Source organism: Balaenoptera acutorostrata, chromosome 6 (genome assembly GCF_949987535.1).
Source record: "Balaenoptera acutorostrata chromosome 6, mBalAcu1.1, whole genome shotgun sequence".
Classification (NCBI taxonomy): domain Eukaryota; kingdom Metazoa; phylum Chordata; class Mammalia; order Artiodactyla; family Balaenopteridae; genus Balaenoptera; species Balaenoptera acutorostrata.
In genome coordinates, this window is record NC_080069.1 from 38648077 (window position 1) to 38675191 (window position 27115).

The following is a 27115-nucleotide window of genomic DNA, read 5'->3' on the forward strand; positions in this document are numbered from 1 at the left end:
TGAATATAAATTGTACATACAAAACAAACTTGAAATCAACTTGCAAACTGAAAATCAAGCTACCTTTAAAAGACTAAAGGCATGAACTGATAACACAACCTATGTTGGTAACACAGGGTCTCTGAGGTTGATGCTAAAAGTCAAAAGCGCTCTCAACTGCTTCTCCTAGATCTCTGACAACTGCACAAAAGTGACAGTCTCAATGTTCAGCTATTTCTCACATTCTGGAAAATGCTATGTTGCTATGGCATAATTTATGGTGCATGGAAGAATAAAAACAGAGCACAAGAGAAACCATGTAAGTTCTTTTTTTTTTTTTGAAAAGGCGCTTATATATATATATTTTTTAAAAAACATCTTTATTGGAGTATAATTGCTTTACAATGGTGTGTTAGTTTCTGCTGTATAAAAAAGCAAATCAGCTATATGTATACATATATCCCCATATCCCCTCCCTCTTGCGTCTTCCTCCCAACCTCCCTATCCCACCCCTCTAGGTGGTCACAAAGCACCGAGCTGATCTCCCTGTGCTATGTGGCTGCTTCCCACTAGCTATCTATTTTACATTTGATAGTATATATATGTCCATGCCACTCTCTCACTTTGTCCCAGCTTACCCTTCCCCCTCCCCGTGTCCTCAAGTCCATTCTCTACGTCTCTATCTCTATTCCTGTCCTGCCCCTAGGTTGTTCAGAACCATTTTCTTTTTAGATTCCATATATATGTGTTAGCATACAGTATTTGTTTTTCTCTTTCTGACTTACTTCACTCTGTATGACAGACTCTAGGTCCATTCACCTCACTACAAATAACTCAATTTCATTTATTTTTATGGTTGAGTAACATTCCACTGTATATATGTGCCACATCTTCTTTATCCATTCATCTATCGATGGACACTTAGGTTGCTTCCACATCCTGGCTATTGTAAATAGAGCTGCGATGAATATTGTGGTACATGACTCTTTTTGAATTATGGTTTTCTCAGGGTATATGCCCAGTAGTGGGATTGCTGGGTCGTATGGTAGTTCTATTTTTAGTTTTTTAAGGAACCTCCATACTGTTCTCCATAGTGGCTGTATCAGTTTACATTCCCACCAACAGTGCAAGAGGGTTCCCTTTTCTCCACACACTCTCCAGCCTTTATTGTTTGTAGATTTTTTGATGATGGCCATTCTGACCAGTATGAGGTGATACCTCATTGTAATTTTGATTTGCATTTTAGAGAAACCATATAGGTTCTTGTTGGGGAAAACAGGAGGGCAAGATTAGGCTGTGCTTTTTAATTCTAAATACGGATGGTAGCAGGGAGGGAGTGGTGAGTTTAAAAATTAATGACAGCACTGCAATAAGAAGTTATGGACATTCTTTCATTTAATGCACACAGATTTCTAAGGCAGTTCTTAGGATCCTATTTTGCAGATGAGGAAGCAGGAGTTCTGAGAAGTGAAGGAGACATCAGATACCCCACCACCCCAGGTATTCTCATAAAACCCCAAATTTAAAGGGCCAGAGGCAACAAGGAAGGAACTTACAGCAGGAGACCAGATCCCAGTGCAACAGAAGGGATCTGCCCTGCACTAAGGGGAAGGAGACCAGGACCCCTCCTCCTGGGCTCTCCCGGGCCAGCCTGAGCCTCCTGGGGCTGGCAGCTTCCTTGCTCCAGGCAGCCTCAATGTAGTCAGTTATCCAGCAGGAAAAGGGATATGGGCTGCAGCCCATGTGGTGTTAAAGCTCGGTCTCCTCCAATGCAACCTGGGCCTTCCCTCCAGCTCTGCGGTCAAGAAATGAAAACAAACAAATAACCAAATAACTATGCCATTCATCCACCCATTCATGCATGCATTCACTCCATCACTTTTTATTGAGCACCTACTATGTGTCGGGAAGGTACTGTTCTAGATGCCTAGGACAAAAGAGACAAAGATCTCTACCCAAAGAGTCACAGAATAAATAAAATCCTTAACTTTAAAAAGGTAAGGTTATGTTAGTAGTATTTTAGAAAGTGCTAAGTGCTGGGAGAGAAATAGGGCAGAAAATGGGGTACAGTGTGGGGTGAGAGGTGATTTTAATAGGGTGGTAAAGTTTGGCTTCATTGAGAAAGTTACACTTGAGCAAACGCTGAAGGAGGTGAGGGTTAACATGTGACTCTCGGGGGGAAGAGCATCCCAGGAAGAGGGAATAGACATTGCATTCCAACAATAAGCTTAAATGGATAAAGCGTCCATATATTGCTGAAGTACTCACAAGAATGATTAATGTAGAAGAGTGTTTAACCATCTGGATATTAGGCTTACACGGCACGTTCGTGTTAGTGTCACCAGCATTCTCTGTACAAATGTGGCTTACTATGTTGATGAACGTATATGATGAATTCAAACTACCTTTGCATACAGGAGTATGAAATAATGTGGCCTGCACAGTGCACTGGGAGTGCTTCTGAAATCTAACTTTCCACTTCAAAGTCACTAGAACGCAGCAGCAAAGGAGGACTCGTGGTTTCTGCATTCCAGTCGACAAACGATCACTTGCAGATAACACCTCAGCCAAAAGATCCCTTCCAGTCCTTGGAGTTTTTCCTGGCTTAACATAGCGTGCCATCAAAGGAGAAGTATTTTAAATGTCACTCGCGAGAAAAGGAGGATGTGAAATAACCACCTGAGGTAAGTCCCAATAATTCAGCCAGTGACAGCTCAAAAAAAAAGTTCAGTGTTTGGAAATGGTCCAAAGAAAACATGAAGTTTGTGTTTTGGAAGAGAGTATTGCATGCACGTCTATAAAAGGGATTTTCAAAGGCTCTGGAGATCTTTTGCCAGATCATCTTCCTTATAGGCCTGGATTCAGAATGCATCAGAGAAGCTTCCAGGGAAGTTCCCAAGGGGAGCAAGCTCCCTCTGCACTCTGCTAGGGGGGCTTGGCCAGCCCAGGCTTGTCCTACAACAGAGCATTCTCCCCACCGCCATGCTTGGTGAGCAGTGATGGCAGCAGGGCCTCCCTGCGGTACCAAGCTGTTGCTTCTGGACTTGCAGACCCAGCAGATGCAAACAGCCAGTATGTGCTGGGCTCTGAGAGGGTGAGATCAGGGTCAGAGACCCAGGAGGCCCATCCCCTCCAAGCCCCTCATTCTAGCAAAGAGGAACTGGAGGGTAGGTGATCCACACAAGGACACATAATGCTCAAGAGCACACAAGTCAAGGTCAAAAGATGAGTTTCCTCAATTCCCTTCTTGGATTTTTTTCAGTCACTGGGAGACCAAGACCTAGAGAGGCAGAGGATTGCCCCAAATGAAACAACGCATCAGTGAAGTATGCAGATCCCTGCTCTCCTCACTTGAGTGTGCAGCCGCCTACCAGGCTTTGGTCTTACAGAATGTTTGTGGAATTCTGCTTCCATCAGCTAAGTAAGCACAGACAACTAACATCGCCTTTGGCCCTCCACCCTTTCAGGCATCCACTTTCACAGCCTGCCTGAGACCAGTGTGTTCTGTTCAGGTGGTTCTTTCCATCCCCTCCTCCTTGGCCCCACTGCCAAGAGTCTTCCCTGTTCTAATGGGAAGGAATTGTGTCGAACTAGTCTCTCACTGTCTTTGAAGCAGAAAACAGCATATGGAGGTGGTTTAGTTTGGGTTCTGAGTTTTTCAGAGAAATGCCTTTATAACATTTCTAATTGGCCTCAACATCAAAGAAGGCGCGTCACTCACCAGAGAGAGCAGCAGAGAACAATTAAGGATGGCTGAATGGTGAGATGTCAACCAGATTTGGGCAGCGACACCACCATTACCATCACCTTAAAGGACCATTCAGTGCACAATTACACAGCAGTGTCTTGGGGGATGTCTTCGAAAAAGATACCAAACATACTTGATTAGTACCATAATGATCCTCTAGAAAGCTTCCCACCCACTAGCAAATGGAGTCAAAATGCTAGCACTGGAGAACCCCAGACGTCCTTCAGTTGGTGAATGGATACACTGTGGCATGTTCATATGACAGGGTACTACTCAGCAATACAAAGGGATGACTGATATAGCAACAACTTGGATGAATGTCAAATGCATTATGCTACCCAGACTTAAAAGGTACACATGCTATGATTCCATTTCTATAGCATTCTCGAAAAGGAGAGACTAGAGGAACAGAAAACTGATAAATAGTGGTCAGATGCTGGAGACAGTGGGGGTGTTAACTACAAGAGGCACAAGGAAATTTGGGGGGATTACAAAACTACTGTACCTCTTGATTGCAGTGGCGGTTACATGACAATATGTATTTGTTAAAACTCATAACATTGTACAATATAAAGTATAATGTTACTGCATGCAAACTATATCTGAAAAAAAAGCCCCCCCCATAAAAATCTAGTAGTAACCAGGAAAAAGAGCAAAACCCAACAAAGAATTTAAATATTTGCTTTTTCTAGGTGAGTTCCACTTTAATATTTAAAAACAAACTTACTGGGGGACAATGGATACATGTATACATATGGCTGAGTCCCTCTGCTGTGCACCTGAAACTATCACAACATTGTTAATTGCCTATACTCCAAGATAAAATTAAAAGTTAAAAAATAAATACAAAATAAAACAAAACATAAAAACAAACTTGCATCTCTCTGTACATTGGTGGATCAATTGACTGGCTGTGTCCTTCGGAGCAACTGACTTCTCACCCCATGGTGGGAGCAACAGGGACAGGTAATTAAGCTCCTCAAACTTTCAAGCATCCAGTATGAGTCAGGTCTAGAGAGAGGAGCTGGGCAAAACGGAGATGCCCCAGTGCCAGGCCTTGGAGAGCTCACAGGGGAAGGGATGAAAACACACAGGGGAGGTAGACCAGAAGTCCCCAACCTGGATATGGCTGCTCTGCAAAACAGGTTTTTTTCTGGAAGCTGACATCATGTCGTTCATTAATTCAACTCATTTTTGAGTTAAGCACAGTGAAAAACAGAGATGTAGAAAGTCCTGGAACTCACCCCCACATACAGAAAGACATTCTTCCACCCCAATTGCTTCCATTGGGCCACCACAGGCTTCCACGGGATAAAATGGGACCCTGGGGAGACTGCAGGGCACACCATTCATACAGTTTGGATGTGAATGTCTGTGACTGGTGTCCTCTGGAATTCTGTGAGGAGGTGTTTCTGGCAGGAAACCTACCCCAGCTCCACCTGCAGGCTTCTGAGAAAGATGCAAGTTCAAGAGGTCAAGTCTGTGCTTCCCAACCTTTCTATCCCACCTCATGGACCATGAGGATATCTATGCTTCTTGCAGCCTGAGATAACCAGCCAGGGGGCTCCAATGTCCCCAGGCCCTGCCTAGTTACCCTGAGAGTGAGGGGATCAACCCACGGCCCAGCCCACCTGGAACATGAGGGACGCTCCTTGATCCTCCACTCGAGGAGCCTGGGAGGATCCAGAAGAGTGCTTGCCAGTGGGTCTGGAGACCTGGGAAACTGAGTTCTAGTGTTAGGGCACCTCTGGCCTACTTGGAGCCTTTGCGAAACAGGTGCCCCCTCTTCCAGGAAGAGGTCCCAGAGCATCAGCTGGATTTCAGTCCTGACCCCACCCCTTCTCAGCCTGCTGCAGAGCCTTTGGCAGGGTACAAACTGCTCGTCCTGCAGGATGGCCTTGCTTAAGAGCCAGAAGTTCTGTCCTGTGTGCTGTACATATCCTATCCACCTCTGTCAGGGGGGACGGACTGTCTTTCAGCAAATTCAAAGTACTGACTAGCATGTCTGTGATTTTCTTTTGACGATAGCAAACATAAATACCTAGGAGTTCCTAGTTTCCTAGAATTCAATTTCCTCAGTCTAGGTCAGGCTTAACTTCTGAAGTCCCCCAAGCTCACATGGACGGCTCAAAATGGCTTCCTCTGCTGCTTCCCTATAGCTACCAAGAACTGAATCTAGCTAGTCCTCAAACCTGTTTGATGGCCAAATGGCAACCAAGGAGCTCCCTATCTGGAAAAAGTACACTTGGAGTCATACCTCACACTTTATACCCAAAGGAATTCCAGATGGATGACAGAATTTAAACATAAATAATAAACCATAAAAGTACTAGAAGAAACTATAGAAAATATTTTTTAATGAACTCAAAGTGAGCAGAGACTTTCTAAATATGATACAAAACCTGGAAAAGATGAAAAAATTTTGATAAATTTGACTACTTTAAAAAAATATCCATTTGGGATGATGAAAATGTTCTGGAGCTGGATTGTGCTGCATAACCAATGTGAATGTACTTAATACCACTAAACTGTACACTTAAAAATGGTTAAAATGGTATATTTTATTTTATGTATATTTTACCATAATACAGAAAAACATATCCATAGGGGGGAAAGACCAGAAACAAAGTCAAAAGACAAAGGACAACCTAGAGAAAAGACGTCTAAATCATGCCATAGACATAAAGCAATTTTTAATATATAATGAGCTCCTACAAATTAATAGAGGTCTAAAAAGTTATTGAAAAATGAGCAAATAGTATGAACTGAAAGTTCACAGCAAAGACAAATAGTTCTTAAGCACATGAAGAGAAGCTTATACTCATTCATATTTAAAAATTAATGAGGGAATTCCCTGGCGGTTCAGTAGTTAGGACTTGGTGCTTTCACTGCGGTGGCCTGGGTTCAATCGCTGATTGGGGAACTAAGATCCTGCAAGCCATGCAGCGGGGCCAAAAGAAAAAAAAAATAATAATGAAACCACACCTATCAAAATAGAATGCACCCAGAAGTTTTAAAAGAAGGTAGAGAAATCAGCTCTCTCAACTGTGGGTCATTGGGTTGTAAACTGGCTTATCTTCTATGAAGAGCAACTTGGCGATGAATGACAAATGCTCATACCCTCTGACCCAGCTATTTCACTCTTAGGAATTTATCCTACAGATAATTTCAACCTTTTATACAAAGGTATTCACTGAAGAATTATTTGTAATAAAAAATTAGAAACGAACCCTAAAAGTTCATAGATAAGGAGAGAGTTAAATAAATTACGGTAAACTCAAAGAACAGAAAGAGGCATTTCTCTTTCTGCAGTAATGGGATGATTTTCAAAATATGTTGTGAGGTGAAAAAAACCAATTGTAGAACAATGCATATAACATGATACCATCTCAGTAAAAACATGAAAATATGCATAAGCTTACTGACTGAAATACGCACAGGCTCTACCTGGAAGGATGCCCAAGAAGCTGAGGAGCTGGTAGCTGGGAGACAGAAGGAGGGACACGACCTTCCCTGCATGTTCTCTCTGACGTCTGCGTCGTGTGAAAGGTATGACCCGCTTCATTTTAGAAGACGTAAAGGGATCTATATGTCTCTTGTTCCCCATAACTGGTTACCCGCACTGGGTACTGATGACTAGGGCAAGTCCCCACACTGCTAGACAAGAAGGCCCTGCCTTCCCTAGAAGATGGGGAAGAAAAATGCCAGACTTAATAAAGCTGGAAGAAAGGGACACAGAAGGAGATGCTGTCCTCTCTCCTCTTCTTTGTGTCACTGCCCGAGCGCTAACATCCCACCAGAAGGCAGGGCTCTGTCAGGCAGTTCTGACGGTGGAGATCCTGACGGTGCCTCTTCCTCCCTGAGCTTCCTCACTGCCCACCAAGGACCTTGTCCTCATGCGGTGCAAACTGGAGTCCCATGAACTGGCTGCTGGTCCCAGCTCTGAAGTCTCACTCATCCATGTGAACAACACTTTCTGAGTCTCCAGCACACATCTGGCACCATCCTTGGGACTGGGCTCAGCAGTGAGTAAGACTGGTAAGCAGTTGCCTTTTCAGACCTTAACAAGGGAGCTGGGGAAGTGCTCCAGCCAGTCCGTGCTGCTCGTGAGAGCCCACTGCCCATTTTGCAGAAATTCTGTGAGCTACGTGTTAAACATAGCCACTGTTAAAGAATACAGAATCCAACAATGCCCCAATCCCGGCAATGACACCAAAAGCTAAAAAGATAGCACTACTGCAATCAGCAGTGCTGAAGTTGAAGGAGGGTTCAATTTACTGAATATAATTTGTGCAAGGGTGAGAAATCATTGAACAGTAGATCACATGCCAGATTGAGTGGCAATCAATTTATTGGGAAAAGAATTAGCAGATGGGGATGACTTTCCATTTGTCAAAACATCATCAAGCATAGGTTGACCACAGCAAAAATTAACAAACGCATGCTGGCTATATATTGGCTATATGGAATTTACACTAATGAATATGGATATTTTGTGATTATTTGTAAATTGTCACACATCCTTTACATCAGTAAAATTTACAATAAATGTATGTATGGTATACATATACACGTGTATATTATATATATGTATATATATATACGTATGTAAGTATATACACACATACACGCATTTCAATTCACAATGAATTGAACTCTGCTACCTTGAGATTAACTTCTCTAAACTCTGGTTTCCCAATCTGAAAAAGAAGCCTAAAAAAACCACTTCCCACCTGCCTTCCAGGGTCAAAAAAGACACTCTAAGCCATAAAGTTGAACCCTAGTTGTCTCCAATATCCTGATTCCTCCCATCCCACGGTGGCTGATTTTTAAATACCTGCTCGCAACAACTGTCCTTGGCTTTCGAGCAGCTGTCTTCTCGCCTGTAACCTCTTTATTACCACAGGAAGGAATGCTACCCGAGAAACAAGAGCTGCACCGCTTTGGAAACTGCTCTGGCTCCAGATGTCCCTGCCCCCTCAGAGCAGGGCTCCCCCATGCTGGCAGTCCCTCCACTTGCTCCCTGAGTGGGGAGGCTCACTGACACCTTGTCGTAAGGCTGGCAGCGCTCCCAAACCCTCAGCAGCAGGAGCCCATTTTCCCATCAATCCGTTTACACGATTCTACCAGAGCCCTCTGTTTCTTCTCTCTGGGTGCAACTCCAAGCACTTTCTAGAGAATTAATTTTAAACCATAATTAAATCCTATCTTTTAAGAACACATGATACACCTTTCTACTCGCACTAGAATCAATTAAAATTTACTGGGGAAGAAGTCAATTCTATATTCAGACTTCCTTTTTGCTTTTTGAAGCCCCAGTTTTCCAGCATCGTAAAAAAAAGAGAGCAAATTTGATGGTACTGAAGAGACTGCCGACTGCAGAAAGGTTTAACGTCAAGTCCCATGGTTTTCACTTTTAAACTGCAAATATTCCAGGGCAAACAGTTGTGCTGTAGAGGCCCTGTTCACAGACTCAGCACAAACATGTGCTGCTTTCTCTAAGAACCACGCTAGCTGTGACATGGGCACATCAACAGCTGGTGCCTATTGCCTCTAGTACCTACCTTCCCTTCAGTAACTGAGAGGGGGTCAACCACAGTGTATTCCCACAAGACTCCCCCATACTTTAAAATCAGACAATGAGGGCTTCCCTGGTGGCGCAGTGGTTGAGAATCTGCCTGCTAATGCAGGGGACAAGGGTTCGAGCTCTGGTCTGGGAGGATCCCACATGCCGCGGAGCAATTAGGTCCGTGAGCCACAACTACTGAGCCTGCGCGTCTGGAGCCTGTGCTCCGCAGCAAGAGAGGCCGCGACGGTGAGAGGCCCGCGCACCGCGATGAAGAGTGGCCCCCGCTCGCCACAACTAGAGAAAGCCCTTGCACAGAAACGAAGACCCAACACAGCCAAAATAAATAAATAAATAGCGTTCCCTTTAAGAAAAAAAAAAAAAAAGATACTTCTTTAAAAAAAAAAAAATCATACAATGAGAATAGGTAACATGGTAAAAAAAAAAGTACCAATAGATTTGGGGGAAATCATCAGGATTTCTACAATGGAAATTGTACAATGGAAATGATATAGCCGTTTTGTCCATATCCTACTCTCCAGCTAGCAGTTGAAACTGGGACCCACTCTGTACCTTTACAGGGCTGTCGCTACCCAGGGCTATTCCAAAGACGAAAACATAGTATGCATCTTAAGGAACTTTTTAGTGATTACTTATCCACCTTTAAAACTCATAGGAACTATGGTACAGTCCTTCATTTCAGAATATTGTGATATGACCAATTAAGACAACAGGTATTTCTGGAATACTTTCTCTGTGCAAGATGCTGGGAACAAAAGAACTATGACACTTTAAGGGGCTTATAATCTAGGGAAGATAAACACAGATACACACACACACACACACACACACACACACACATGCAAGGATGGCCAGCAATGCAACATGGAGAGTCTAAATGCTGGATGACTGTGGCAAAGAGGAAATATCCAGGAGTTTGCAAGAGGAGGGAACACTTTGAAAGGGGATGGTCAGAAGTGACTTCCTGGGAAAAATGGGATATAAACCCAGTATTCAGAGTAGGGAGGAGGATCCTTCACACTGATAGTACAGATTCTGATCACCTGCACCAACAGAGGGGAGCAGTTGCATGGCAAACGCAGTGCTATTTCACAGCTGTCACTAGCGGACGTCCCTCTCCTGGTTACTCTGCATCTCCTCCATCTGTCCACACACCACCCTCCCCACCCCCCTCAATCTGTTCTTCACTGTTCTCTGCCCAGCTGGAGGCTGCCCCACATCCTGCTCCCTGCGGGGGGTTAAGGGGAGGCACTGGCAGGAAGGAGGAGGGAGAGGTCAGGGTGTGTCTTCCCCAAAGTGGCATATGTGCTGAAGGCCCTCCTCAGCGGCCCCAGCTCAGCCCTAGGCACAGTATCAGCTTCCCAGACTGTGTACTTGGCCGTCCTTCACCTAGACCATCAGGAGTGGACTCATTTCTTTTTTTTAAATTTTATTTATTTATTTTTGGCTGTGTTGGGTCTTCGTTGCTGCGCATGGGCTTTCTCTAGTTGCGGCGAGCGGGGGCTACTCTTCGTTGCAGTGCGCGTGTTCTCGCTGCGGTGGCTTCTCTTGTTGCAGAGCATGGGCTCTAGGCACGCAGGCTTCAGTAGTTGTGGCACAAGGGCTCAGAAGTTGTGGCACATGGGCTTAGTTGCTCCACGGTACGTGGGATCTTCCCGGACCAAGGCTCAAACCCGTGTTTCCTGCATTGGCAGGTGGATTCTCAACCACTGTGCCACCAGGGAAGAGGAGTGGACTCATTTGTTGCCAGCACCCTGACTGACCCATTTCCCTTCCCCACCGTGCCCTCCAAATCAGCCCCTGTCCTTTCACACCCTCCACCACTGACAAGCTTCCCCAGGTGACTTCCGTATAAGTGCCCCTCCCCCAGGGAGCTGGGAGAGGGCAGAGATCACTTTTCACACCTCCTGCCACATCCTGAGACCTGACTTTTCACCTTTAAAAGCCCCCTGCTGGGAAGAGGGGGTATTGGAGGCAATAACTAAGCTAGATGGGTTCCCCACAGTCACACAGCATGCTATGCCATCCAGCCTGCTGGAGAGGCAAGATCCGGGGCCTAAGAGAATGAAAAGCGAATAAAAAGCAAGGAGTTATCTAGCTTTGACTAAAAATTAGAAATCAGCATTAAAACACACACACACACAAAGCTATTAAGCAGGTTAAAAACAGAGTCGTGGAGACGGCACAGAAGGCCACCCTTAGGCGACAGTAGGGTGGACTGAGGTCAGGCAGTGATGGGAACCCAGCCGAGCCATGACTCAGAGCAGCCTGCTCAGCAGGACGGGGCAAGGCAGAAACTTCGATGTTGGTCATGGGTGGCTACCACACTGGACGAGCGACATCCGGAAGTCTCTCCAGGTCTTACTCATTGTCAGTGCCACTCCACGCCTCTGGGAAACAGCAGACACACCCACTCCAGGGACAGTACATAAAAGCCAGACTAAGACAACACCTGCCTCAGACCTCTGGCTCACACCATCTGCAGCCTCCTCTCTCCCTTCCCAAGCTCTGGACACCCAAGGTCAATACCTTCCTTCAGGGGCACTTTCTTTGCTCACTGGGTGCAGGATCCTCCTTGCCTACTACCCGCTCCAACCTCTAGGTCCATTTGTTAACACTTCCCTGTCCTGATCCTGTAGCCCAGTGGTTCTCAATGGGCTGGGGTGGGGGTGGGAGCAGATGTCACTAGCATCCAGAGGGCAGAAGCCAGGGATGCTGTTAAACATCCCACAACCACAAAGAATCATCCCTACCAAAATGTCACTAGTACCAAGGTTGAGAACTTTCAGTTTAAAGGAAGGAAACATTGGGCTTCGCTGGTGGCGCAGTGGTTAAGAATCTGCCTGCCAGTGCAGGGGACACAGGTTCCAGCCCTGCTTGGGGAAGATCCCATGTGCCGCGGAGCAACTAAGCCAGTGCGCCACAACTACTGAAACCCGCGCACCTAGAGTCCGTGCTCTGCAACAAGAGAAGCCACTGCAATGAGAAGCCCGCGCACTGCAACAAAGAGTAGCCCCCGCTCGACGCAACTAGAGAAAGCCCGCGTGCAGCAACGAAGACCCCACGCAGCAACAAAGACCCCACGCAGTAAAAAATAAATAAATAAAATAAATAAATGTATTTAAAAAAAAAAAAAAAGGAAGGAAACATATCGAACACATTGTATGAGCCAGGCACTGTGCTGGATGTTTTAAAGTTCTTTAAACTTCTCCCTTCTGCGACAGGGCAGAGAAACAGGCCACAGAGTAAGCCCTACCACCCATCACCCAATCTCCAGTCATCACTTAGCAATTTTGGGTGTCCAATGGTTGCCTCCACCATCTTAAACACATTATCCAAGGCCAATGTCTTTCCGAACCTCGGTTTTCTCATCTGTAAAATGTGGATTAAATACCTACCTCCAGCCCCTGGTCTAAAATGGGTTCCCAGTAAATCTTAGTTTCCTTGTCTCCTCCTCCATGTCTGAGTTCCCATTTCTTCCAGGGAATAAATGGGTAGACATGCGTGCGCACACATATCTGCTTAGGCACCCACCTGCTTATGTTTTTATGTCCCCACAAGAATCTGAATGAATGAGTGAATAAATGAATGAACCCTCCAAGTCAGAATGGCCTCTTCTTGCCTGAACTCCAGAAACAGTTTTTCATACTTAATTTCTCTCACTCCTTATCCAGGTTTTCTATTATCATTGGTTGTATAAAGTCTGTCTGCCCTACTTGGTTAGGAACTTGCTGAGATAAACGGTCCTGCCTGACACCCCAACCAGTGCCCTATCATTCAGAAGTCCAATCAACCCTGGACGAATGAATATGTGATGGGCGGATATCACGGTTCACACGACACTTTGTTTAACAGTCTATTTATGTTGCCTGTTTATAGTTAGCATTGTCACTCCCTGATATTTCACTTGAACTTACCTTATAAACCCAATTTCTGGGCATTTTCCTTTGCAAATTTGTGAGCATCTAATGTCACTTTTATAAACTACAGATATCTCTACTCAATGGCCCAAAGAATAAGGAAGCATCCTTTAAAGGGGCCTCTGGTGCGACCGCCATGTTCCTTGAACAAATGGGCCCCCAGTCCAGGGAAAAAGGATGCACTCAAACGCCTAAGTGGGCATTCACTCCCAGCAGCTGGCAGAACCTCGCCATTAAGTAAATCCTAACAATTCAGCCTTTCAGCCACCAACCTAATAGGCTTTTCTTGGCACAGGCAATTCTGGCTTGGCCAAACACTTATTTTCACATCTTAAATCAGTACGTGTCAGAAATGAACGGAGGCTCAGACCTGCACGGAGGCTCAGACCTGCCGTACGTCTTGCCTTCTGCAGCAAGTTCATCTCAGAATGGAACTCACACTCATTCAGATTCCTTCTTCCATAAAGATCTGTAAGAAAAATCAATGATTTGTTCATCCGATCAAATTCCTAGCCTCTTATTGGGCTGCTTAAGACAGTTTTTTCATTTAAAAAGCAGCTAGAAAAATGAAATTGACTTTTCAGGAAGTTACAGTACACCCTGTTAAAACATAAATTTGTGTGCTGACATACCTCAGGTTCTTAATAACGCCAGGATGACCGTCCCTCTGAGCATTTCCGGGCAGCTCTCTCCCGGCTGTTGTGCAGCTTTTAGTTGTCCAGGCTTCCCTGAAAGCATGTTTTCCCATCTTAATTGACCCTCCTTGACATGAGCTCCTCCCTCCCTCTTCCAGGGGCATCTGGGTGCACTTTGGCAATGGCATCCCTGTAAGCCCCATCTCCAGCAGCCCACTTTCAAATGCACGGCTCAATTCCTGGCTAACTTGTTTCTCAGGAGCTCTGCAAATCATTGACCATGCTACTGGGCGGACCCACCAGGGATCCCAGTACATAAACCGAGTCCTGGGTCCGAGCCAGCCGGAACGGGCAGCTAGAAGGGCAGATCACATAAACGACGTCAAACTTGGTAGAATGAGCCCACCCTGCGGGCTGAGCCAAAGGTGGGGAGAGAGACAGAGGAGAAAAGAAGAGAAGGAAGAAGGATGGAATTGAGAAGAGGGCCGTCACCCCCACCCCGCCCCTGGGAGACCAGGTCAGAACCTGGGTGGGGAAATGAGGAACTAACAGAAAAAGGCAGGACCCGGTGACAAGGATCCAGAAGCATGTTCAGTCTCTCCTGCACTCTCTGTCTTATTAAACAGCAGCCCCTTCTCCAGCACTTACAGTGTGCCTGCTACTGGGCCAAGTGCCTTACACGCATTACGTGTGTCTTCACAACAACCTTATGAGGTAGGTATGATTATTATCCCCGTTTCACAGATGAGAAAACTGAGTCTCTCAGAAGTCAAGTGACTTTCCCAAGGCAACAGCTAGTGAACTGTGGAGTCAGGGATTTGGGTCAAAAGCTCTGAACCACATTCTAATTTCTGGACATGTACCTTGATAAGGCAAATAAACAAAGCCTCCTGTGCGTTTAGCTGAATCCCACCCCGTGTAAGAGACACAAAAAGCCATGCTTTCTACTCTCAGAAAACTCACAATTCAGAGAGAGACAAGAATCACATGAACAAGCCAAGTGTAAAATAATACCAAGTGGCCAGTTATTTACCGCACATTAAGGGATACAGGAAATAAGAGAATCTGCACGACTAGCCGTGGACATGCTCCACAGAAGCCTGCAGGCCGAAACAGGCCAGCTCACTCTGCATTCGCTTTTTAGTTCTCCAGGTTAAAACTTGTCTCTAATACAGATAATTTTTTTTAATTAAAATTTTTTTTTTTGCCGCCCACCCATCCTGGGCCGGAGGGGAGGCGGCTCAGGGTCGACGAGGACACCGGCCTCCGCGCCACCGCGTCGCTCCTCCGGCCGGCCTGGGCGTGTGGGTCGGTCAGGACCCCGGCCCCGCGGGCGGAGGGCGGAGGGCGGAGGGCGGAGGGCGGGCTGCGCCTGGGGACGAGGTCCTGCAGCCTCCCCGCCGCCTCCCCAGCGGGTTCCCGGCTGCGCCCGCCGCGGCGCTTGCACAGCAGAGTGGTCCCTCAGGTCGCTGTGGGCCCCTCCTCCGTCGGCGGCTTGGTTCAGAACACGTTTTTAGACGGGGTCAAAGGGCACACTGGGGCACGGGGTCAGACGAGGGTGCGGGGAAAGGGCGCCAGAGACTCGGGAATGTTGGGAGCCCAGACCCGCCCGGACGCGGGGTCCTGCTCCGCGGTTGCTCTGCCTGACCTTGCCCTGTGGGTGCAAAAAAAATTTTTTTAATGTTTTTAATTATCTGCATGAAAGAGAATGTTGCTTCTGAAGAGGAGGCCTACAAAGTATGGTCCATATTAATTGGTAACATTAATAAAACCGGATATACTCATTCAGTGTCCGAAGCATGTTTAGCAAAACCGAGGGACTTCATGCTTCTACACCACCTCGACTTGCCTGTCCACTGCCGTATTTGCCAAGCTTTCCTATCTCTCTGTGCCATGGGAGGGGTGGGGAGGAAAGCAAGACCGATAAAACTTCATCCTGGAAAATATTCCACTTGTTCTAATTCACTTCCTCTCCCAAACAATTGAATCAGCTTCCTGAAGCTCCGGGGAGGTGGGGGGGTGGGGGGGATATCGGCTCAAACCTTATCAATTCTAAATGGGAAATTGTAAATATCTTCCCTCCATTCCAAAGCTAGTTTGAATTACATGGAAGAAATGCCTAGAACAAGGTCTCAAGCAGTCATTTTATAAATTCTCCACCAAATGGGATGACAGGTGAGGATTCTACTTCACTCCGATTGTACAATGTGGAAATAGAGACGTTCGGGAGAAAACAAGAGCAGAGGTGCCTTACATCAGCCAGGCCTTGTCCTGAGCACACTGGTACCACTGCAATTATGGTCTGCAGAGAAGTGTAAGCCGGCCACGAAAGGGGAAGGAAATAAACCTGTGATTATCCAAAGACAGGGGAGCTCCTGAGGATATTTTGGTGGAAGTTTCTGGCATTAAAAACGGCAGTTCACATGCTGATTCTAGACACTCTGAGTGGCAAAGACAACATTGAGAAAGACAGCTTTCTATATTCACATTCCAAGTGTACATCAGAAACCCCCGGCAGTATCTGGTTTCAATTACACTGATTTATGTACCAGTAAAATAGTATTTTTTTTTAAGCATGTGACTATTTTTAATTTTATTTATTTATTTATTTATTTATTTATGGCTGCATTGGGTCTTCGTTTCTGTGCGAGGGCTTTCTCTTGTTGCGGCAAGTGGGGGCCACTCTTCATCGCGGTGCGCGGGCCTCTCACTATCGTGGCCTCTCTTGTTGTGGAGCACAGGCTCCAGACGCGCAGGCTCAGTAATTATGGCTCACGGGCCTAGTTGCTCCGCGGCATGTGGGATCTTCCCAGACCAGGGCTCGAACCCGTGTCCCCTGCATTGGCAGGCAGATTCTCAACCACTGCGCCACCAGGGAAGCCCAAAATAGTATTTTTAAGATAACAAATAACTTCTTAACTTTTTCTGGTTTACCAAATTTCTCAGGACAGCTCCTCTGGGTATCAGGTGTAATTCAGCATTTCCAGCTTCAGCAGTTAGCTGTGAAAAGTCTATTCTCTACAGTATTCGTATACCTACAGTGCCCATAGCTTTGTTTTTGTAAAGGGAAGCAGCTTGCAATTCTCAGTCTATTAAATACTACACTCAAAAGGCTGCAGTCTTTCATCACTCTCCCAGAGACACAAATTTCTGCCGCTTACCCATAAACCACAGATGGGAAAAAAAAAAAAAAAAAAAAAAAATTGAGCTCTACCCAGAGGAGGTAAAACAATTTAGAAGAGCTTCTCAAAGGAGGGCGGAAAGATTAGAACAGAATCAGCACTAACTACTGACCTCTTCTCCCCCAAGTTGCTCCATCTATGCGCCAACGTATCCCTCTGTCACTGTTTTGTCCTATCACCTGAGTCGTACCTACCCTCCTGCGTATACAGCCTGGTCGTAGACAGTGGTATGAGTTGCTAGGCGGACATAAAGACAGGCAGTTCAGAGGGAAATCTGACCCTCTTCATGATGGGACCAAAAAAAGGTACTGATTACCTCTCCTACATTTCTTTTGCAACTGGAAAATTCCACACTGGGGGGCCAGGAACAAGAGCATGGAGGACTAAAGTAAGGTCTCGAAAATCCTGACAATCCTTACACGTTAAAAAGGGAAGGGATGCATGGTTTCAAAAGTAGAAAACAATGAACTATAGAAAAAACTATTCAACAATGGAAAAAAATGGAAATTCACTCATTCCTTATACGTGAAAACTTACTATATCAACTGTACTGGAGATATTTGAAAACCAGCCCCATTCATCACATTATATCTAAGAAAGAATAATCAGACAGTTTTGACCGAAAATAAAATGTGTCCCACAAGAGTCCACACACAGAGCTAAATTTCCCAGCTGAAAACCATCAGGCTTATGAATATAAGCACCATCAATATAAACCTTTCAAACACCAGAGATCGGCAGTTCACAGCATTCATTTGTTCAAACATTACATTCCTCATCCAAAGTTGAATGTTTGATAAAGGGAAAAATCAACAACTTTCTCCCCGCCTCCTTCCCCTCCTGACATCTCTGAATGTATCAATACATTATATTACTGAATAAAATTTCTCAAGTTGACAATTGGAATGTCGACAGGTAGGACATAGGGGAAAGCCCTGGGGTCATTTCTCAGAGGTTAGCAACATTATACTTAAATGACTGCAGTGTGGTCTGTAAGCCACACGAGCTCTCAACGTCACCTCCAAAAGACAGAAGCGATAAACAAGAGTCACTAAGGATCACACCTGTCAGTTATCACCAGAGATTAGTTACCAGCACATGACTGGTTTTGTTTTGTTCTGGACTGGGATTGAAAATAAGACCAACTATTTCAGGTTTCAGACTTTTTCCCTGTAAAAATCCTTTTAGTACATTAAACCTAGAATGGGGATATGACACTTTCTGCTTTACCTAAGAAAGATGTACTAGTTAGACAAAGTTATTTTTAAACCCATTTTTGTTAGATGATGTAGAAAAACCAAAGGTCAGTCATTTTTTCCTCTACTCTCTCCTAACTGTACATTTACAGGAACTAATTTAGAATGTAAACAAAGTGATAGACTGGATTTATTATAAATAATTATACTACCATATAATCTCTCTCAAGGCTGAGGGATGATGCATTCTGTTGTGATAACTTACTACAGCAAACCAAAGCAAAACAATTAAGTATCACCTTCCACATAAAGCCTCAAACAATCACACCCCAGCCTTAAACCAGACAGACTAGTATACATTCCATGACTCAAAGGTTAAATAATAATGAAAGTGTTCTGTGAACTTTCTAAAAAGCTAAATTATGAACTTTGGCACTTGGGTAAAACTACGGCACGTACTAGCACCATTCATAACTATGGGGCACAAGCCATTTGGAAAAGGTAAGAAGGTCACGTGTGTTGTCAAATGCCCATGAGAGTTGTGAACTCAAAGCGTCAGCCTCTTCACGGGGTGAAAATGAAAACCCACCATGAAGCGGTTACTAGTTACTCCTGACCATCCTCTCCAAGCACGTATTAAGATGGATAGGCATTAGATGGCTGCCCAAATCACTTCTGTTCAATATCAACATTATCTGGCTTCCAAAACAATGATAATTGCCAAATCCTAAGTAGTGTGAAGAATATAATGAAAACAGTCCTGCTTGGGAGTCTAGGTCCATCTCTTGCTACCTGATAGCCAGCTACCTTGAGAAAACCACTTGACCTAAGGACTGATGGGATGAAACAAGAAGGAAGGACTCACTGACTGCTCAGCTTCTTCTAGGTCTAAGTGCCCAAGGGTCCTGGGCTACCCTTCACCAACAAAAGCCCCTCCCCTCTACCAGCAGGTGGCATTCTTTGTCTCCTGATCAGAAATATGTTTCCATTAAAATCATGCTTTATTTCATGCATATAAAATGCCTGATTAGGTTAGGTTAGGTACACATTGCAATTGGGTAGAATTAGGGGTGAAAGTTCATAACTCATTCCCCTACGGGGTGTCCCAGAGGTCAGACCACCTAATCTTGACCTTGTCGCTCACCCGTCATCCCCCCACCACACCATCTCTGAAGGCATCCACACACCCCCACCCCAGTGCCTGAAGGAAATGGTCTCTACCTTTCTGGGGTTACATCTTTGCTGGGAGACCACAGGATACGTCTGATAATGTCACCTCTTCTGATATAACCCTGTATTGCAATTACTGAAATTCATCTGAGCATCCATCTCTGTAAGCTTATTGTGTTTTTCACAGCTTTGCAGGGGCGTGCCAACGCTATGGGGCCTTTAGGTTCCTAAGCGGCTGGGTGAGACACGAGCCTAGGGTAAAAGGGCATAGGAGGACCAAAAAGGCCGCTTCAACGTTCCCTGGCTTCCCCATCAATTAGCGCCTCCATACCCTATGTTCCTGATGGTATGTCCCACCAGGTCCCAGTGAACCTAATTTCTACGTCCCCAGGTGGTCCAGAGGCGCATTCCCAGTGCTGGCAAGCAAGCATTCAACCCAACTGCCACTCACTACTGTCACCGTGCCCTCCCTTCACATGCTAGAAGATTATTATTAGACCTCCCTATAATGCACAAAATTTTAAAATCCCTGATTGTTACCTCTAATACATATACTTGAACTTTACCTCTCTTAAACCTTTGCAGCCTTTCCCATCAGAGGAAACAGCTGAGGGCACACAGAAGCAGAAATGAGAAGAGGAAACTCACATTCAGGGAGGTCCTACAGGATGATCTCACTAGTCAACCTCATGAGCCCGCGAGTCCCACTTCCAAGGAGAAAACACGCTGGGAAGTCTCTCCCTCTCCCATCCCCACGGGATTGCCAGTCTTAGGACTGATTCCTGCAGTTCACAGTAAACCAACAGAAAGATGTACTCAGACTGTCAGGGTTTATTACAGTTCCTCACGTCAATTAAAATGCCTCTGGATTTTATGCCAAAATGAGAATGTTTTAACTTTAAATTATTAGCTTCCAGCAACCATCCAAACAAATGTAGAATACTTAATGCTCCACTTTGTTTTGTTTAAAACTGATCTTGTGCTTGGATATGCTGGCTGCTGTGCACCTTACTCAGCCACAGAACACAAAAGGAAAAACAGCTTTTATTTTGATGAGCTTCAGCCTTTAATATCCTAAGTTCATCCCCACCAGAGTCATCACTCATTGAGGGCCATATACATGTAACCATATATATGTGCATGTGTGTGTGTACTCATGGTGCTTTACAAATATTAATCCATTTATTTAATCTGAAAGCATTTATTGAGCACCTACGTCATGCACCTAATTAGGCATAAGAGATAAAAAATGATGAGCAAGTCCAAGGTCACAACCCTGTGACAAGCTGTGGCGAAAGCAGATAATCAAACAAGTAATGAGTATGCGTTGTGGTAAATGCTGTAACGGGGAAAAGAGGTTATTAAAAATAATATCTGAGGCGGCGACTATGTGTGAGATGTTTACAGCCGCTGCCTCTAATTCATATAGCATCCTGCAAACGTAGGTGTCTCCCCACTTCCCAAAGGAGTGTGCCGGGCTGTCCCACACTACACACCATCCATCGGCCTCAGCACCGGCATCAGCATTTGCATCTCAAATCCCCATTCTGGTCTCAATATTGTACCTGCCGGCCTGCATTAGCCTATTCAGGCATCGATTAAACTTTTGCCCAGAATTACACAGCACATTGCACACCCACAGGGGATTAAAGAGCCCACAGCGCACCCTGAAGGAACTTTTAAGCCGGCTACATGGAGTCATACAAGAATATTAACAACACAAAGCAAGGATGGAGCATGGACGGGGCAGTCTGTGGTCATGACCAGTGGAGTGCTTCAGAGAGCAAGTCATTTGGCTTCTGAAAGGGAGAGATCATTGTGGAGAGATTTATTCAGGAGGTGGGACCCAGGTCTTCAGATCACATAAGGTCAGACAGTGTAAGAGAAAGAAGGCCAGTTCTCAGGAAGGCGGTGTTCACAGAGGTGCCAAGAGACTCGCAGGTTAGGCTGAACCACAGCCAGGGATGTAACTGGAGCACGATGGTGGGACAAGCTGGGCTTCAGCTGCCCCGAGTGCCAACTGATAAAGAGATGTTAAGGCACCTGGGGCATTAAAATGACCCAGTGTAACAGCACATGGAGAAATCCGCATTTATAAGAACCCCTCCCAGAAACCACTACATGTGACAGAAGCAGTTCTTCGTTCCACCTCCTGGGATAGAGGGTGAGACCCAAAGGGCCTCCTGGAGTCAACACAGGTCACCAAACAATATTCTAACCATGACAGTCTTTTTCACTGCAGGGACTTGTTTCTACTTGAAGGGTGTGCAAGTTCAAGGCCAGAGCTGCATTATTCAGAATCAGAGTGGAGAGGCCAAGGGCTGTCAGCAATGGGTCTCCCCCATGACCCTTTTCCCACAGGATCTCCCTTCCCCAAATTGGTAAACAGAAAAAAGAATATCAAGTTGCAAACCAAGTTATTAGCATGCCTGGAATACTCACATGTCTCAACCAGTCCTGCTGATGATATCTATATTTGTTTAACTCTTGACTGCTGATAAAATTCTTTTACTTGGTATTCACAACAGCCATGAAATAAGCACTAGGCCTCTCATTTTATAGATGAAGATCCTGAGGGTCAGAGATGGTAAGTGACCTATTCAAGGTTATACAGCTAGCAAGTTCTAGAGCCAATTTTGGACCAGAATATCTGTCCAGTGGTCTGTCTGCTCTATCGCTACTACAAATAATCATAATACTTTATAAAGCTCTTTAGAGTTGACAGAGAGCTTTTACAGTACACCTGGGCAGTACACACAATAATATACATAGACAGACACACACACACACACACACTCTCACCCTTGTACACACATACTCTCTGTTTTCCTAAAAGTAAAGTAACAATAGTAATAATCAAAATACTATATTCTACTTGTTTAAAAACCCATCCTCCCTTCTCTAGCTATGGACTTTGTCTTAGACCATTTATAAGGTTAAGTGAGTAGCTATTATGTAGATTACTGCTAAAGATATGTGGATGAAGTTTTAAATCGTAGATGTTGGTTTGTTTAGAACAAACCAGGCTTAGAACAAGCCTGCTTTTGTGTTAAGCATCTGCCCATTTTCATTTTCCGCTACTAAGCTCCTGCCTCTACTCCCAATCTTCTCTCAGTGACACATGAAGCAGCATCTTTCCTATATGTCCATCTTATGCCAGGATTTGTTTTCAGGAAGTGGCTATTTCCTGGCAGACATAACATTCACAGGACTTGAAAAAAACTTCGAAATAAAAAAATCAACCATTTACTGCATTTTTAAACAAAAGCAAAAGACCTATCAGACACATCGGCATGTATACTTTATTTTTAAAAATCCCCAACTCCCAGTTTTTCAAAGCACTTCTTTCAAATTCATAGGTCACACAAATTAAATTATTCAATAAACAATTTGTCAATTAGTCTTGCACAGTGGGGAGAAAATTATACACAGAAACGTAGAATGAGCCAAAATCAAAGCAAAATCTAGTGACAAATGAGCAAACTGCTCTCCATCGCAGAGGCAGAGGGCCTGTCAATGCACCCACGAAATAAAGATCACAAACTCCCCCGCCAGCCACAGGAAGGCCTCATTATTTTTCCTTCTCATAACACATAATTCTACCAAAAGATCTTAATGAAAATAAGGTCAACATACTTAATCTATAAAGCAATCATCTCACCTACTTTTAATCATCTTTCTTTATAAGAGAATTCATATAATCAGGCCACACTACACAAACAGAATTTAAACATACTTTTTTGCCTTTTTCCCTTGCTCCCAAAGGAAAACTCCATGTACCACTCATCTTGCTAAAAACCACAGGAATAAAGTGACTTAATTCTAGTTAAACCAAGTATTTCAACCACATACTCTTAAACCTTAACAATAAACATATCCATGAAATATTTTTGAGAGCTTTCCTTCTTACTTATTCACTCAGTAAATCTCCAATATATAGTAAGCTCCCCCTAAGCACAAGTTCCCAGTGATGTTCTGAGGCCATACTAAATGTATACAGAAATATTTTGATACAGTATCTTTTTAAAAATTGCTTTTGTTCTGAACTATTACTTGAACTTGAAAAAATTTTAGTTAAACTCAACTTTCACAATTCTCACAAGGTCATCTAGGGTGTGGGTTATTTTGAATTTCCTTTTCATGGGGAAACAGGAAGCACTGAATCAGGACATCAGGTGTATATGGAAAAATACATATTTTGATACACATGTAAATAAATACATACTTTTTTGTTTAAGATCCTTTTGTCTACTTGACTCACAATACAAATACACTGCAGTCAAATTTCTTATGTTGAATTTAAATTTAGGTGTGAAAACTGGGTTTTCTGCTCAAGTTAGACCAGAGCATAACACACCCTGTCAAATCCCCAGTCAAGGGGAAACCCATCCAGCCCTTAGAGGCCCCCAAAGAAATCATTCTTTGTTCACCTGGAAATGAAAGGCTTCACATTCAGAATCACAGCTCCTGCAGCAATGGAAGTATGCTCTGAATCCAGATAGCCATATTAGACTCTCAACTAGGGATGCGTTAAAAATTTAACATCGCGAATGAAACCAAAGCAACCACTGACACCAACTGGGTAATTAAATTCCTGGTTCAAGGAAGTTTCAAAATCCAAACACAACATCAACATCTGGCAAGTCTCCATGTGTGACCTACCGATACGTGTGCATGTTATTCTGAAAATTCAGAAAGAGGGAAAGTATTAAGCCTTTAAAAGCCTATTAATTAGTTTGTACTCTCTGCACACATAAGGGCTAACTCACAGTTAACTGCAGCTAACTCCAGTTTCAACTATATCTCAGCTTTTGCCTCATTGTCTCAGAAGGGCAAAAGCTGACAAGCATTACTGCAAACAACTAAATCTATTCTTGTCCAGGGGTCTTGATCAATACACTCTGCATCATAATCTAACACTGAAATTCTTCTCCACCGCCAGCCCCTTGTTTTAGGTAGTTTATTTCTGGTCCCTAGTCCTTGCTGGGTTAGTTAACTCTTTTGTCTATAATTTGCACATCTCCTGGAAGGACGAGGGAGACGCCTGAATTCAAACTGCATTTGTTTACCGCCCACTGCCCGCAGTATTGTGCATTCCCACAACCCAGAAGCGTGCGCTTCCGGCACCCCCAGTACCTGCCAAGTTCCTCGCCGGTGTCGTAGTAATCATCCACGTTTTCCTGCCTGAACACGGTCATGATAAACTGTCACGCCTCACGGAAGCCCAGCGCACTTCAGCTCCGCTTCCCAAACCATCACCACCGCTCCTGCGCCTCCGTGGGCCCCTCATGCATCAGTCAACAGTCCTTTAAAAAAAAAAAAAAAAAAGCAATAACAACAATAAAATGACAACCTCAAAACGAAGTACCCTCCCCAGGGCTAAGACTCGCTCGCTGAAGACCACCTCTCCGGAGTTGCCGCACTCCGCCGTGTGGAGAGGAGCACTCTTTGTTAAACCCGGGCCAGGGACGCCCCCAGCCCCGCATCGCCGGCGCACGCGTGGGGCCGGGCACAACCGCACCCCAAGGTCCGCGTCCCCGAAAGCAGGGCGCTCGGCACGGATCAGAACCCGCTCCGGAAGTGGCTGGCCTCCCCGCCTCCCCTTTCTCTGCACACACGCCCACCCAGCTCCCCACCTCCAGGGGCGCAGCGGAAGAATGAAGCCCTCGCCCGGGCCGAACGTGCCTAGCTGGAAGCATCCCTCTTCTGCCTGGAGCGGCGGTGCAGCCCCCGCTCCACCTCTCGGCTCCCGCACCTCCCCGGCCGCCTCAGCCACCTTCTCTCCTCCCTCGAGCCAAGCAGTCCCCAGAGGCACATTCCTGGCGACTCCAGCTCCGTTACCCGGCCGACCCGGCGTGCGGCCGCCCGGGGGAGCAAGGGAGGGAAGGGAGCGGCCGAGGGAGGCGCGGCCGCCCGCTCCCGGTCTCCGCGTCCCGACACAAAGCGCCCGGCCCACGCCACCTGTTCCCACCCGGTCCGCGGGGCTGGGGGCATCTCCTGGCTGCGATCCCACTTCTCCCCTCAGTCAAGTGTACCCCGCCTCGGCCTTCCCGGTTGCCCTGGGCGCTGCCCGGGCTAACCCCGCCGCGCCGCGGCCGCGAAAGCAAAAGCAGGCGGCGGGGCCCGGGAGGAGACGGGGAGCCGCGAGCGACCACTCACCCGGGCGCCCGGGAGCTGCCCGGGTCTCTCCGGGGCGCTGTCGGAGGTCGACCGTAGGCGCCAGCGCCGGGGACAAGGGGGGCGGCAGCGGGAGCGCAGGGAGGCAGCGAGTGGGGGCGCGGATCCCGCGCGTCCGTCCGGCGTCGGCTCGGCCGGGCTCTCCCGCTCCTGCTCCGGAGCAGCCCCTCGGTTCCTCGCCGCCTTCCGGGCGGAGGGCGGCCGGCAGGCGGCCAATGGGGACCCCGCGGGCGGGCTGGAGACACGGCCCACCCACCTCCGAGCTGCCCGGCCGGGCCGGCGCTGCGGGTGCTGCGCGGCGCTGGCTGCTCCTCCCCGCTCGGCGCTCTGGGCTCGCTGGCGCGCTCTACCGCGCACACCCCCGCACACACCCACTCACCCCACACCCGCGCCAGGAGCTCAGCCAGCGCGGCCGCGCGCAACATGGGCGCCCCACCTGTGACACGCCGCTACGCTGCCCCCTTCGGCGGGGCTCCAGAGAAATGAGATTCCTTCATCCTGCAGAGGTGTCCTGAGCGCCCCGCGTGGTCCAGGCACGGTGCTCGGCACCGGAAAATCACAGAGACCATAATAGGTTTAAAAAAAATCCCTGCCCTCTTGAAACTTACATTCTGGTGGAGAAGCTAATCAATATGTAAACAAATAAATGAGATCATTTTAGAAGGGATTGGTTCCATGGAGACAATACTGCTGGGTAACGGGATAGAGAATGACAGGGCGGGAATGGATAGCATTAGAAGGGATTTCTGTTCAGGACAGGTGTTTTGAGCTGAGATCTGAACTGTAAGAAGGTATGAAACCAGAGAAGAAAGGTTTGAGGTCTCAGAGGCCCAAGGCAGCAACAGAAACCAAGGGTTTATGTGTGCAGTCCAGTACAGTATTGTCCATTGATGAGCTGAAATGTGGTTAGTCCGGAATGAGGTGCGCAAGAAGTGTCAAATACACATGGGATTCCAAGACTTGGTATGGAAATAAGGATGAAAAAATCTCTTGAATATTTTTTATATTAATATGAAATGCATGTTCAAATGATAGTATTTTGTACATATTGGGTTAAATGAAATATATTATTAAAATTAATTTCACCTTTTACTTTTTAAAATGCAGATACTAGAAAATATGGTACCTATGTGGCTTGCAGTTATATTCCTATGGACTGTGTTGGTCTACACTGGAGACCCTTATCCATTCTCTCTACTTCTTACCCCAGGCCCCCACCAAGCCCTGGGGTTCAGGGGGAGCAAAAAGGATGTTTCCCCATAGGGACTGCTGGGGATACCTAAACAGAGAAAAGCTCCTATAGGGAAATCTGCCTTACTGCTGAGAGTTACAAAAACCGGTATGTGAACGCTCTGAGATTTCAGATCCATGTCATCGTTCAAATTTCCAGATTTTCTAAAATGAGATGGTTTAAACTCTCTTTAGTTCAATAGAAATTCTTGGGAGAAAAAAAAAAAAAGAATGCCCCTCAGATCTTATGTCAGACCCTCCTCTTAAAGAACATTTCGTTCAATGGCCCAC

At 45.8% G+C, this 27115-nt stretch overlaps 1 protein-coding gene across 4 annotated transcripts in view; it reads right to left on the reverse strand.

The window, feature by feature from the left end:
- The window catches only part of DAPK1 (death associated protein kinase 1), a 210895-nt gene extending 184992 nt beyond the window's left edge, over positions 1-25903 (reverse strand). For 2 of the 4 annotated variants that reach the window (XM_057549198.1, XM_057549201.1), the window contains exons 1-2: positions 25577-25903; positions 24554-24723 (exon numbers count right to left, since the gene is read on the reverse strand). In XM_057549198.1, coding sequence (XP_057405181.1) covers positions 24554-24615 — 62 coding nt within the window. In that variant the 5' untranslated portion in view covers positions 24616-24723; positions 25577-25903. Of the gene's footprint in view, positions 1-24553; positions 24724-24821; positions 24951-25576 lie in introns of those variants that run through there. The other 2 variants (XM_057549199.1, XM_007176962.2) reach the window with 2 other exon arrangements.
- Between the last annotated feature and the right edge of the window lie 1212 nt (positions 25904-27115).